Genomic DNA, 16,078 nt, shown 5'->3' with positions numbered 1-16,078 from the left:
TTTTAATTAATATAGTAAGGTCTTAACTGTCTTACATTCTTTATGGAATAGAATAGAACAAGTTATGTCGATGTCTGCGTAGAGATGCGACTGAATAAGGCGCTTATGTTGTTTCAATACTATTCCTTGTGCTTCTAAGCTAAAAAGTGTTTTTTTTTCCTAAATTCGTGGTCGTATTATACTCTGCTTTAAGTAACAAGGTACATTATCACCGAAAATTTAAGTGTTCTCCCACTAATCAAATCGGTTTCGCGCCGCAATCATGACAATATAACAGCAACAAAAACACGAATCTCAGATTGATATCGCATCAAATTATAAGAAGACTGTACCCACTTAATACTTTCCAACGAAGTTTATTACGTAACTCAGTTACCGGGTAGCCACATGAAGACCAAAACAGCAAAAACGACACTCAAAGGGACTTTGGTAATATGGTTAAATCATTTGCGAACTGGCCGCTGCAAACGTGAGTGGCTTCCAAAATTACGTCCTCGAATTCAAAACTCATAATGAATACTAAATGAATTCTGTTGTACGTTTTTTTACTCGAGAATTTCAGTTATTTTCGACTGTTTGATCAATGTTGCTGATCGGTCTTATTTCGGCAAAAGTATCAATAAATATTCAAGTGTTTCGAAGAAGTGCGGTGTTTGTTTCGATTTCAGGAGTTCTATCAAACCTCCGTGTTTTTTATTCCTCAAAGATGTTGAAAGATGTTCATATCTTCTACACGAACTGCTATTTACTACGAATTGAAAACGTATTGCAGAGAGCGCGCGAAAAATATCTTTGCGAACTTCAGTGTACATACTTCAGTACCAGTGTTCGTAATAAAACGCTAGTCCAGCGGTTTAATAGTGGTTTTAACAATTGACAGTCATAATAAAAGTCACTGATAACTGTTTCAAAAACCACTTGTAACGTACAGACTTGTATCTCGTTTTTCCACCCAACAGATTTTATTTTCCATGCAAATTAGATGCATCGGACGGAAAAGCCTGAAATCAAGCATGTTTTATTCATGAGTCTCGAACAATCTGCTAAATGCCACTTAAATATTACAACGGGAATATATTTTTGTACTAAAACGATGGTCCGCCATTGTTACGCTATTTGTTACTCAGTTGAGTGGAAAACAGTCACGTTCAATGAGGTGTGCGGATTCCGGTACGTTCGGGAAATATCAAATAGTTTTCTTGACCTGGAAGCTCTTCTTTGTTTGGAAGAAAAGGCGCATATAACGGGACAGAGGATAAAACTAAAGAATTTCCTATCAAGTGCTCCTTGAGTACCTACTGTAGAAGCCAAGGCCCATCCTCCAAGAGTATTTATGCTCGGAGATAAGATTTGCCCTTCTAAAAAGTCTTACAATGCATCTCCGTTCTGAAGCAAAGAGTGAGCCGTTTTAAGAGGACGAATTGGAATTTTTGGCGCCAAGGATGTCAATTTTTCTCAGTAAATACAAAACGGATCAAAATACAACTTGGTTACCTGAAAGTTCATGATATAAGCCTTATTTTGTTAGTTGTAGAAACATGATTAGGTAACTTTTATAACAGAGAAAAATATATCAAACATACCTCTTTTTAAAAAGAGATTCACATATTATGGGCAAACGGGACCGATTTAAGCCTCTTAACTTTTTTAGTAGTTGAGTATATACATACTCTTTAAAATGGTAGTAGGAATTTTTATTAAATTATCATTTCTAAATATTAAAATTACAAAACCATTTTGTCGCTTACGACTTTTAGTTATAAGCTAGCGCGCGTATTGTTATCCTCGCCCCGCTCAGACGCTCCGACCCCTTTTGGCGCCTTAGATGCGCGTGCCGGTTATGGAATTATTGTTGACCACTTCCTCGCCTTAAACAAACAAAACACTAAGTAACAGAATCGCCAGATTTCTAGGAAGGCTGTCTAATTAAAATTGATGGTCTCATTTGACCGCGTCCTTGACCCGTTGGCGACGACTCGGCAACGACTAGGCTTCTATATTTAGTCTACGCATAATAGGAGACCAAAAGACAATTCCCTAGGCACCGCTTGTTAGGCGAACTTTTTCTGCCGTTGGACAAATGGAGGTTATTAGTTTTAGATGGTTAGCTTTGACATCAAGTGTGGAGGACAATTATGTTGCTGTAATATGGTTCATATAGTGTAGTAAGTAGGTTTTGATTATTAAGCTATTGGGTCGAGATGATAGAATGTGACAATATGCATCCCGTGGGCCTGTAGGGGTCGGCAAAATATAGCTCACTTTTCTGTTGAGTAGTGGTTTGTCATTGGACAAAAATCAACTGATGATGATGACTCGTAGTTACAAAATGATATGATTATTTTCTAGGCTTAAGCAATTCATGTCTTTATGTAAAACGGGTATAGTGAGATTTGGAGCATTCTAATCCGAAGAATAATAATTGTGGTGCTGACAGGTTTTAAAACCTGCCAGATAGACTAAAAAGTAAACTTTCTCTCAGACTAGTTTTTGACTCGTACTGCATATAAAATAGTAATTTTATTTGTTTTTCTATTTGCCAATGGGGATATAGCAGAATAGGGTGAAAGTTTGCAGAAATGCAGCTAATTGCTAATTAGACTTACCCTTTTACTTGAAGAGGTAACTATTACGTAAAGAGGACCTTTATTGTCCCAACTCCTGAAATTGAGTAAGGTACTATTATCATTCTAGCATCAGAAATTCCATAGTTTGTTATAACTGAAGTTTCCTCAAAGGACAAATGGTCGTTCTTGTTATCAAATCTTCGTCATCATTGTTTAACTCCTTGCGGGTTTAATGGAATACTAAACTTTCGATATAGCCATTCAGGCGTTTCACTCGACAACTTTAAATAGAATTTTAACTACCTAATTTATACTTTCGAACAGGATATCGTTTCAATTATTTCTGGTCCGGAATGCCGGTGATGATTGGCGAAGTTTTGTTCAGGACAATTTATTTAACTTAATTTGTAGGGAAATGGTTTAGGGGTTAGTTGAGGCCTTTCAAAGATTTGTTGGTTTGCTTTGGAAGTGGGTGTCTTATTTTACTTTGGACGACATTGATTTCAATGATCCTTTTACCTAAATATCTTTGAACTTAAAGTAGTGGCGCAACAAACTTCCAGTGCCGAGAAGTTCCGCATCCTCAGAAGTTTTAAAAACGCAACTTTCTCTTGCTGAAAGACCTGAATATTTCCTGTCACCCAGTTTGTCCCTCGTGATGTGTCACGCACGCGGTGTATGTAAAGTATCGGCATTTGTTATAGAAATTCAAGCATGTGTTGTTCGTAAGTTTAACCGTTCCACATTCATTGTCCTGACACACAATCAGTGTTGATCTGCTGAACGCACGACTGCTAGTGTGGTGTGTTGAGGAATTAAATTGCGTTGGATGTATCGATACTTTTTCCATACGCTTAGGTACTTTATTAACTTTTTGGTTATACGGTTAGGGGAGATTTGATAATGACATGTGTGATGTGTGTTGCCGTTGTCGGTTGATTCGCTGTTGGATGTGTTGCTATTGTTATTATTTTTTTCGTTATCAGATTTTAAGGTTATATTCATAGTTTTTTCCAGATGTATGCGCTCATTTACTACTGCGCTAAGAACTATCGTTACATGTAAGGCAGATCACTAATATTCTCGGCCTCATAATACACGGGCCTGCTGGAAGAAATTTCTCTTGAAATAAGCTGTGCCTATGTACTATGTGTTCTATCTTTCTTCTTTTCTGTATTCTGTGTGTGTATCTGTGTACATGAACTATTAAATAAATAAATAAATATGTGTGGCGAACCGTTATTTAGCATTTTGCATAAATATTACAGCGATTACATTGTTCTTAGGGCGGCAGCTACCGGAACCGGTTCGCGATGCACTATGAAAGAGCCCGTATCAACTTTTCTTTTGATTGCAGTAATTATTGCGACATTACTATTGTTTGTATTACGGTAGACTGTAATATTGTATGACATGGTATTGTGTCATTCGTTGCGTTTGAATCAAGGATGTCTTTGGTTTGTTGCATCTCGATTATTTTGTTACAAATACAAATCTATTGTACCACTTAAAAATCTATCTTCCTTGTCGATATGTGTTTTAATTTATGTACTACCTGTAAATCAAATGTGATATCGTTTCCTTTTGCATATTGTTCCCCAGCTTCATGCAAAGCGTCTTGGAATCTTATTTGAATACACACCATCTTCGCCTTTTGAATAAAAAGCTAATCTTCTTCTGTTTTGTTTCAGGGGGCGGTCTGAACAGCGGCGTAGTTCTCCAGAGGTTTCCCGAGATCAATTGGGACGACACACCCTTTCACGACGGTATAGGATGGGTACGTACATAGACTATGTTTTATTTACTAGCTGTGAATATGACGGTAGATGGGACTATAGGGCTGCGGGATTGTTCGAAAGAGTTACCTCGGTCCTGGTATAAGGGCTTAAGCAGGAACATGATATGATATGCTTTAGTCAGTAAGAGTCTGACACTCGCTCACGCTGCGCCCACAGCGGGAGGGGTCGTTTAATGATTTCCCATAAAAAAAGAGGAAAGTACAGAAAGACTAAAGAAGTAATCGTAGGATGTGATGAATACAATATTGGACATGAAAAGTAAATTAGTCATTCCAAGAGAGTCATTGACGGAAATTTCGCAAATTAGTTTAAGAAGATTGACAGATTTTTGTTTTGGCTTTTCTATTGAATTTAATTTCTGAGAATATCCTGCTTCTACTTGTGTTAATAAATGTCAAACTTCTGTCTTGTCATGTCAGATAAGCCTACTGTCCTATTTAATGAGCAATCGGAAGTAAATTTCACTCTTCATAAATCAAATACAAACTCCTAGAGTCCCAATTAATTAACATCATTAAACGCTGTTGCTTCAGTGAAGAAGTGTGAAACCAATTAGCAAACAAAGAAAGTAATTATAGCATAGACATTGTGCTGTCATAGGCTTAACAATTAGCAGCCAATAACAGTGTTATGTGGGCCATTGATGGAGTTGACAAATTGGCTTGGTACGAAAACCAATGAAGATAATCAGGATGTGTGAATAAAAACACCTAAAATTTGGGTGTGTGCTCCTGTGCTAAAGATGGGTCGTTTCAAGTTCTTGGAAAAAATAGAAGCATTATTTAGGTAAAGAGGTCAATAAGACGACGTTTGACGTTTAACCCTTAGCAACAGCGGGGAGGATAAAGAAAATAGCTATATGGAAGAAACTAGTTTGGCCATGATTTTAATCAAAGCATCATCATCATAGCCCATGTGGCGGCTAAATATTAGATAAGCAAATGATATAACTGCGCTAAATAAGACAAAGGTTGTCTGGCAGATATCATCATCAGAGATAAGACAGCCTTGTATCCAAATAGCGTAATAGATTTTTATCCATTTTTTATCTAATCTACATTTACGTTACTCTTGCTTACGTACATATACGCATACTGTTTTCCCACGGATCATACGCAAAAACTGTAGTAGGTACTACGTACTATAATCCTGAGATGGATGATGTTTTTTTGTTTTATTTACGTTCATACATGTTACGGTAATGCTTGCGTGGTGTTGTAAGTACAAAGCAGTGATCCTGCTCAAAGGCTTCATCGAAATTATCTGAACTTTTATAGAATAATTAATCATCATAATCATGCCCAACATGGTCAGTGTACATATTCATAGCTGGTTCCATAGCACTTTCCTAATGAGCGTGTTATGTGTTATGTCTACCCTGCCGTATGAGAATACTCGTCTTATTATTTTTCTTAATTATATACCCTGTCTTATGAATACACAGATCTTTTCTAACTATCTTCAGTTTGCCACCGCTGTTAATCATAACATCACATAAATAATGGTGTTGAATTGGTGTCCCGGAGCATACATAAATGGTGAAATCTAGATTCATTTCAAGCATTGCCGAAAATTTCTTACTATGTTTCGTAACGAACCTATATCACATACATCACAGCTCGGCTTTCAACAATCATGACGTCTTGTCAACACGAGATGAATTATTCAGCATTTGTCCAGATTCTTCGCGAGATGTTGTCTACATTTTTCACATAGACAGCTGCTAACTGACCGTGTCTGTTCTCTTAAAGAACCATTTGTCTTGTTACGAGAATTTTTGTAGATTTTTATCTTTACGCTGGATATGTAGTTTTTTTTGCTAGACTTTAGTTTATTAATCTGCAAACTTATTTATTTATTAATTATTACTTTATGTACAAAAACACGTGGGACGTGGTTTCGAAAGATATAAAGGAGTGCCAGATGACCGAGAACGATGTCGTAGATAGAGCGAAGTGGAGAAGGCAAATTAGGAAAGCTGACCTTAAAGAGAGAGCCTTTATGTACAAAAGAACTGGTACATTGGCGGACTTAAGCCCACAATGCATTCTCTACCAGTCAACCAACGGGATAAAGGAAGATTACAAATGGGTACAAAATAGTAAATAAAAAAAAATAATAATGATATGTTAATCTATACATTATAAAGCTGAAGAGTTTGTTTGTTTGAACCCGCTAATCTCAGGAACTACTGGTCCGATTTGAAAATTTCTTTATTTTTTATCCCGGTACGGGAAGTAGTTCCCACGGGATGCGGGTGAAACCGCTGGCAGAAGCTAGTATATTATATAATTTATCGCAATTAGGCAATTTTTGTAGAAACATTAATCAAGAAAAAAAATATAAAGTTCAAATTCATGTTGAAGATTATAACGTGCTATTTATAAACGATGCACCTGTATTCAATATAAATACTTTATGTTATCATCACGTAGCAATAACTGTCAAGGACGATTTCAATACTGAACGCCAGGCACTCGAGATTAGCGCTGTAGAAACAATACGCTTCCTTGTCAACCCAGATGATACTTGTAACGCCCATTGTTTGAATATATATAATAGACGAAACTAATAATGGTAACGTTAAAGTTAAGGAAATTCTAGTGGTTTTAGATAGTCTTGTAAGGTTTGAAATAATTGAAAATAAGTATGAAGGATTTAGGAAGGATGTGGCATCAGATAATGTGCAAACTTCATTATAGTCTTACCCTTAGAAAAAAAAAATACGATAAACCATATCCATTTAGGACCAATAACCACGATAAAAATGTAATAGGAGAGTAACTATATTCACAAAAAAGTCCAAAGAAGTAGTTACTAAGTAGTCAATTGTTAAGACCTTTTACAGAGAAAATACCCTTTTTGCCAATAACGCATTTATTGGGAGCAGTCCTAGTTGTAAAACCGAGTGGGAAGTAAGAATGTTTTCGGACTTTTGCGAAAGGGAATTTCGGAAAGGTTCAATAAAAGAAAAGTAAAAGGTTTTTCCAGTTATAAGACGATTTATTGAAAGAGAAATACTTTTCGGAGACTCTGACAAAAACTTCGAATCGTTTCCGCAAATAAAGTATTGATAATTTCCCTGCTTTTACGTTGTCCCTAATTGATATAGGTTTTCGATTCAGTTCTATCGTCGATAAATATTCAGAGACATGAAATTCATAGAAGCCATTCAATTCTTAATACCATTAACCCATTCATTAAACATCGGCGCCTGGAATCGATTACAATGAAGGCACGTCTGCATGATCAGTTTCGAGAAATGAACGTCCCGACAATAACTTTGAAACAAATGCTTTGGAAAGACCAAAGTTCAGTTCAGTAATTGAAACTGGGGATTCTCTACTTCGATTGAATAGCGTTGAGCCTAAAATAAATAGAGGCCTTTGTTACAAAGCCCCAGGGAATTTCTAAGACTAGACTCGAATCGATGGCTTGTTCTGCAGTGTTTTCAGACGAGTCATGATTTACGAATGTGGAAGAATCTTTACTGTTAATGTTTTTTTTAGAACGCCCTGATACTTTGATCATTGATTGAGTTTGTTTTAGTAAGATGGAGGATGTTATCAACTAAATAAGCAAAAAGTTAAGTTTGTAATTTTAGATAGTTAATAAGATAGTATGTGAAGCATGTTATGCAAAAAAACATGTAAATGATTCTTTCGATATAAGAACGACTTAACAGTGTTCATTGACCTCATAAATGTTTATAGTCTGATTACATCATGTAATTAAGCGTAAGCTATTCAACAACTGGACCCTACGTATTTTTTCCCTTTTATATCCAGCTGGTTTTGAAAAATATACCTTCTATATGTGGTATTTAAGCTTAGTTTACTTTATCATCTATATTTTTATTTTTCTGCTACAGTTCTGTCAGCCGCAAGGATGGGCGCTCTCAACAGAGCGTACGGAACCCCGGTTCTACGTGTCCGTGCTAACGGACGTAGACGCAAACCGCCATTACTGCGCCTGCCTGTGCTTCAACGAGACCGTCGCCATCACGCCCACCAAGCCTGCAGACGAGGTTTGTAATCCTAAAGCTGATACACGTATTTATTTTCAGATCGTAGAAATATCCACTGAGGCATCAAGAGTTAGGGAGCCTAGCCATGCAATTAGTAAATTAGGCAATCAGCTACACAAAATTTTACGACCTAAGTAATTTTAGGGAGAATTGTAAAAATCTGGGCTAACCAAAATATTGGTACGAACAAAACTTAAAATATGTGTCACAGCAATGTAGGATCCTTATGAAGATTCAATAAAACCAGGGACTAGGGACTTTCTATAATAATTGACAATGACCCAATCTGAGCCCACATTAATCGGGCTATCTGACTGGCCGGCTGACATTGGTTCACGCCAACGCGGGCAGTTTCCGTTCTGATATTGTTGTAACTATCAACTACGGGAAATATTAAACATATGATGCCCTCTGCAAGTGTTACTAAAATACCAAGTTATATTATGGGCACGTCTACGCACTGCTAGCCAAGTCTGTTTCACTAGGGCTTTCACCTTTTGTACAATCTTTTCAAGATCTTATGATGTCGCGATGGGTGCTGCAAATCTTTGTAAGAATCTATCAGTTTCGTTTTCTCAGCCAATGAACTTCTTATGTGAGTATTAAAAATTAATTTGTTGAACCTTATTTTTGTATCAATGTAGGCTATAAAACTGAGGGTACACACAAATGCATCTAAGCCCATATTCTTGGAACAAACGCCACATAGCCACATCACGACTGAACTCGAAGGAATGCAACAGCTATGTCGGCGGTATACTAAGGCATGCAGACCATTGCAGTGTATAAGCTGATCGGATAGGATAGGTCGCATAATATTACCTAATTACTTAGTATCTTATCAAAAATTGGTTGATATATAAATGGTAGCATGTGATGAATGTACTGACAAAAATATAATTGAAGCATTGGGAGCAACAAGGGCGTTCGGTACCCAAAGCCCGTTTTCATGTTATCACATCAAAACATGCATTGGGCCATCTAGTTTCGAATCCCAAAAACACGTTTCGATCAACCGCTTCTAGATCGCGTTAAAATGATTAATATCGAAGGTGGCGTTACGCCCTTGTTGCATAGATAACAAAAGTGCGTTTAAATTCAAACACGTAACGACGTATCTGCAGTTAAAAAATACTTTTTAATGTAAAAAATGACTGAAACGAGTGATTCAAGTGAATATAGATCAGATGTTAACCAGAGCGAACTAGACTTGAGTCCTAAAGGAGTGATAACGACCTCAAGATTTTATGCATCTCCGGATCTAAATTTTACATTTAAGAAGAATGTTTTGCCAGTAAACAAACATGTTTTGAATTTGCGGCAGGTGGAAAAACCTGGAGTAAAAGACGTAAAGATTAGAGGCGTTCTATCCTTGACACCATTCATGAAACCTGAAAATGCTGAGTGGTTGAAACAGGTCCTGACTTTCCAGACAGGCCAGGAAGATCAGGCTAGACCGTCCAGGAGGCCAGTTGCTGCTGATTCAGAAGATTGCCTTGAGTCTAGTGAATATTTTGATGAATCTGATTAAAAACACGAAAAAAAAATAAGAAAGTTGAATATTTGAACGGTGATTGTAATAAATACACATGTATAACTTACATTTTAATTAAAAGTAATTACATAAGTATTCAAATTGTTATTTATTTTCCTTAAAATTCAGTAGTAAAATTAACGTCCTGTCTGTTTTACCAGTTGGATGCAACAAGGGCGGATAACACAGGTTTAAAAAAATATATTTTACGGTGTTTCTGATTTCTTTAAAATATTTGTAATATCTTATTCTTTTTGCTAAATCATGGCACTAATAAATAATAAAGTAAATGTAAGTCAAGTAATAAGTATTAAGATAATATAAGACATTAAAACTTTCATTGTAATTTTTCTCGAAACTCCATTTTACAACATACGCCCTTGTTGCACCCAACGCTTCAATTAGAGACAAGGTGTGATTGGATAATTTAGATAGTAACAAGTAAATCAAGAAGTGATAAGTGAAAGTGGATTCGATACAAATCCTGCTTGCGTCTAAAGAGAGGAAGTAAGTTAATTGAAAAGTAACATTACTAAATACTAAACATACTGCCAGCCCCAAACAAAAATATTAAGTTCGTCTAAACATAATACAAGAGATCATTGCAGACTAAACAAATAAATGCACTCCTATGTGAGATGATACTGTTACGACTAAAAAATGTGAGTATCGTACTTCATGCCAAAAAAAGTAATCCACAGCCTTGTCAAATATTTGGGTAAATGTACTCCCATTAATTAACAAGCCTATCATATTCCGCCTGGGTGACCCCATACAAGGTGACAATGGGTCACAAAGGGTTAATCCCTTGATTCGGCTACCCTCCTAATATGCATTATTAACGACAATTTTGAGGGTAGATGCTAATAAGCGTATGTGTCATCTCTGGTACATGGTAGAGCTGCAGGTTTTTTAAATAATGATACTTGAAGTATTTTTGTTGTCTGTGAGATATGCCAAAGGGAATCCCCAGAGGAAATAGAAATGAGTTTGTTTTAAAGACAATATAAAATTGGATATTGTTGAAAAAATCACGAAAATGAATGAAGATAAACGATTGAAAGTTAAGCCAAAGGTATCGAAAATGCCAAAAATGCCGGAGATGAACCATTGAAAGTTAAGCCAAAGGCATGTAGAACAATGAGTTCGCTTAATGAAGAAAAGCAAAGATCAAATGTCGTAATAAAGTAATTACTCTTTAACAGACTTATTCCTGAAATGTTTATAGGTGTGTGATCGACGAGTGCATTCGCCATAGCTTTGCTTTCTTTGAATGTGGTCTTAGTTTATTTTTATGGTCCGTTTCCGGCGTTTGTTACGTTCCGTTTGAAGCAGTAATTTATACAGTGACAGCTTAACTGCTTTGTGTGGTAATAATTACTGTTTTATGTAGTCTAGTGCATTGGTGGACTTGGAGGTCGTGACCAGTCCTATTAGTGATCACTTTTGGGCTTATTAGCTTAACGCTAAGTGTTTGTAGAATTTAAAGAAAACCATATTTGTATTTGTAGGTAGAAAAGCTTAGCTTATACTATACTATGAAGTCGGATGTCAACGGTATAAGATTACCTTTGACGCGTTGCGGTTAACCGAACACTGCCTTTGAGGACGTGTTTATGCTTTGTGCCTGCGCATTACATAGTTTTTGTTAGATAATAGGAAATCCGAGCAAAGAGTAAAAGTACTATAAAATACCATTTTCTTTATTCTAGTAAACACGAAAGTTTGTATACGGATGTATGTGCCTCTTTCATGCAAAAACTGCTGAATGAATGATTGACAGTAATATTGGCTACACATCAGAATAACATAACGGCTATTTTTTATCCGGGCACGAGAAGTAGTATCCTCAGGAAGAGCGAGAGAGAGGTAAACCACAGCTGGAAGGGAGTGATAGTGTAAGAATGAACTTAAGTAATATAGGGGATTTATACTCTCATTATTTTCTGTTTTCAATGTTAATCCTGATGAGTTTTAGCTTCTTTTTTGTCTCCCCGTATTATCCCACTCCGATCATCATCTGGCGTAGGTCGTTAAGCTTTGCCAAAGATATTAGAGTAAATTGCATTTACATAAACTAATTTATTATTGTGCAACGATTTATATGTCTTAGAGCAGAATGATTTAGAAGGCATAACGTTGAACGTTTTAACCTCAATAGTATTGCTTCGGTAAATAGACAGGTGTATAATATTGTTCCAATTCTAGACTTTGGGTTGGGCTTAGTACCTGTAAGCTGTGTTCAAGTTATCCATTAATGTTTTAAAATGAATTCAAGATTTAAACTCCTAGAACAGGTTCTGAAAGTAGGGTTTGCTGAATAAGTTGAAATGTGTGAGAATATTTGCAAAAGACTAATTGCCAGTTCCTGCGAAAATAGTAATTTAAGTTGCTTAATTGCATTCGAAACCGCGAACTGCTTTCGAGAATAACTAACTGAGGTTGACTGCAACTGAAGAACTTTTTCAATCAATACACGTATTCTTATAAGCAAGGGTAAATGGCATTTGCCATTTCATCAACTCAGGGAAAAAATATGCTACTCACTAAAATGAATCTTCTGTACATAAACATATCTTGTCCGACTTTAAGTAACGACTTACGCAATCTCAAAAAATCGTCATACAACACAAAACAACATGCCAATAATCTTCCTTATAATGATAACGACCCTAATTGCTCCACACAATCGTGTGATGCATTTCCGACCTTCAAGCTCTTGAAATAAAGACTAAAATTAGATACAGGATGGCTAATGACGGCTGTGGAACCCATTCTCGTCACGGCAGGCAATCTCTGGGCTTCGTGGTGAGTCATATTTTGTATCTAGGAACCTGTCTTGTGGTTGATAAAAGTTTCTTCAAAGGGTGGTTTTTGGTTAACTGCGGCTTAGCTTGAAAGTGTATGCGACAAGGAATTAGTCGGGTCCGAACACTTCGTCACTTTGATCATGTTACAAAATAGCTAAACGCATATGTCTATCTCGTTAATGATAAGTTCTATGTACATTGTCCTAATGATAAGTTGTATTAGTGCAATAGTACGTAAACTATAAACATAAGACAGCTTATTAACTGGTTCTATTTATCTACCCATGTGCTTCAACAATGCAAGGACCTACAGTACATATCGTTCGGGAGCTCAGTAACGCTTCAGTGATATTGTCAAGGCTGGTACATAACCCAAATACCTTACAATTGTGACAGAATAAACTTCAATACGAAAGAATTTTCCATTTTTGGGCAAAAAGGAGCCAAAAAAAGAACGAATGCTTGTGTCATTTCTGCCGGTTTTATGTCGCCCAAAATCTTTGCGACAGTTTAGATTTGGCTCACGCATTCTCTTATGAAAATATAGCAATGTTATGGAGTCGTAAAACTAAGGAATTGTCACAGATATGAGAAACCTAAATCCTTTTCTTTTGTTAAATAGACTATATTTGCTGTGGCAGACAGAAAAGTTATGGGTCTCACTGGTATATGTTACTGAGTGGTCTTAGGAGTTGACATACATACGTTGGATAAAGGTTTTAGCTATGTTTTTTTTATTTTGAATGATCGGATATCATATGAATAAATTGTGCCAGAACTCCTCATGATCCAGAATGCGTACTGTCATTACGATTTCACAGAAAAACCAAATATCGGACACGATTCTTCGTCATGATGTCATCCATATATTTCCTTGCCAGCGAATAATATTTTCTTGCGTATTCCTGCTTATTCAAAATGTCACATTGTCGTGACTGAACACCATTTATTTTCGAAGAAAATGCCCCTGTTCTTACAAATAGCCCTCGAATCATTAGTGTGGGCAGAGTGCGTTTGCTCATGAATGAATAAATGTTTATTATTGCAATTTAATATGATCGAGTGCTTGCTAAGTGGTCATAAGTTTTGCCAGACGCGTAGCTGGATTTGAAATGAGTTGTGATCCGACCACTTAAGTATTCAGTAGTTTTGACACCTGTTAACTCATTGCGTATGGCAATTCAAATCATATGCTTTTGTTAGAATAATCATTTTCCGTTACATAAACACTGTCTATTAACCATAGGGTCCTAACATCCTTGGAGTGCAACTTTTTAATTCAGAACAAAATTGTGAATTTACTTTGTAACCCGATTCATTTTACTCTAACAAGTTTTTTCTTCACCTGTCAATGCAGGTAACGAAACTTGACGACACAATATGGATTAATATTGTACATTACAGACAGGTGTTACAGGTAGTCAACAAACAAAAGTGTTGCTCAGACAATAATGGCATTTGTATTTGAAAATTTATAATTCAAATAATATCCTAAACAGTGCATAACAGAATAATACATAAACTTATCATGCCAAAAAAATTTGCGACATAAGGCACAGGCCAGCATCAAACTAAGGAAGAATTGAACGCCACCCTTAAAAACACTATAGAACCTGATAACTAAAAGAGATAGCATCCTCCAGAGACTGAAATGCGCTGAAACTCGCTGAAACAACTTCTAAAATAAATAACAACACTTCGCAAGGTGTAAAGCCAAGATAAACTTGTTTGGCTTCCAAAGTTTGGTCGACTCAGTTCAAGCGATGGGATTTAGAAATATGTATATTCAAAGCAGGCTAAAGTTGGTGCGGTTGGGAAACTGTCTTTACCCTAAAGACAGTTTCCCAACCGACGGGAGGAAAATAAGTGAAAGGGAGTTTTGTTTTGGGTAGTTTCTAGTTTATATCGAAGTTTGATTTGATTTTGGTTTTTTTTAGGTACATGTTTGAATCAGGAAGTAGTGGGAGTATATGATAGTAATTTTGTAAAAAAAAAGAAACTCGATTTTGTTCGTCACCTACACATAGTCAACATGTCAAATACTTAGTACCTAATATTTTGTAACCTAAATTCATTAATAGGTTTATCTTCATCACCACTACAGTATTCATTACCATTTAAGAAATATTGACCTGTCTAACAAAGATTTCATAAGATAGTAAATCCTCTTTCATATATTAGGAATATATTCTCCCCTGTTCCCAGTACCCGACCGCCCCTGATCATAAAAATGACCTATAAATAATACGACGCTGCGGAAACCATTCTCTGGTCCAGGGTTATTAATAACTGCTGAAATTATTCGACTATGAAGGTTAGAATGGGTTGAAAAGGGTTTTGGTACGCGTGATGAAGTGGCAAGCGTTCTTGATGAAATGAAAAATCTACTGTTTATCGATGTTGGTGTAACAGAATTTGATTGGTAGATGAACATCGTCAGTCAGGTATTTGGCGAGCTTCTTTAAAATATTATTGTTATTGTTAACGTATAATAATCTCTATTGCTTTAGTTTGTACACGGAAATACGATGTCTAGTAACAGTTACATAATTACGGCATATAAAAACGTCATTGTCATGATGTTTTACCCTGCTTTCTCCAAAAGAACTTGACAGACTTTATGGCCATGAATTTGAATAAAAAATTTATCAAATCATGTAGTTTAAAGATAGTAATCAACTTCCGACGAATGTATACTGCGTTGCACCTCACTATTTCAGAAGTTCTACTTCACATGAATCATGGAGCCTCAATTACATTGATTGTACGCACACAATCTAAGCTGTCCATTTGCATGATTAAAACAGTGCCTTCTAAGATATTTCATTTTGGGAGATGTTGCTCAGTTTGCAAAATCAAATCCACGGTTGAAAAAACATGAATAGGCATTTCAGAAAGTTGTACACAAGTAAGATTCTATAAAACTGGATCCATCAACCTTTAAGATCTAGCTTAACTATCATGCGGCCTTTAATTTAGAACAGGTACAAGTGAACCTATTGACCCACCTGCATCGTGTTACACCACACCACTCGAGCCCAAGTTTCTTATTACCGGTCACGCACGCATGCATATGCAGGGGACGTTGGAGTTTTTACCTACTGCCGCGAAAGGGCGGAAGGGCGTAATCAAGTGAGGCAGGTGCGTGAGCTATTTGTAAGGGGGAACCTTTAACTTTGGTACATGTGTTGTTTGTACACAACTGTTAGAAGTTGTATTGTATTTAGGAGAGCCTGAAGATATTTTCTCTGGAAGGTTACGGCGAAGTTGAGGTTTTGCGAAAATACTTTTATTTAACTTTGTTTAACCTAACTTAGTTGATCCTATATTTCGGTTTATGC

General features: G+C 36.3%; 1 protein-coding gene across 1 annotated transcript in view; it reads left to right on the top strand.

Moving 5' to 3' along the window:
* The window catches only part of LOC124635895 (myotubularin-related protein 5), a 98,273-nt gene that overhangs the window by 17,291 nt on the left and 64,904 nt on the right, over window positions 1-16,078 (top strand). Inside the window, 2 exon segments of the mRNA XM_047171850.1 lie at window positions 4,259-4,344; window positions 8,238-8,393. Of these exon segments, the coding sequence (XP_047027806.1) occupies window positions 4,259-4,344; window positions 8,238-8,393 (242 nt within the window).

Source organism: Helicoverpa zea, chromosome 13 (genome assembly GCF_022581195.2).
Source record: "Helicoverpa zea isolate HzStark_Cry1AcR chromosome 13, ilHelZeax1.1, whole genome shotgun sequence".
Taxonomy (NCBI): domain Eukaryota; kingdom Metazoa; phylum Arthropoda; class Insecta; order Lepidoptera; family Noctuidae; genus Helicoverpa; species Helicoverpa zea.
The sequence above is the reverse complement of the archived record's forward strand: the minus strand, read 5'-3'. Positions and strand labels throughout refer to the sequence as shown.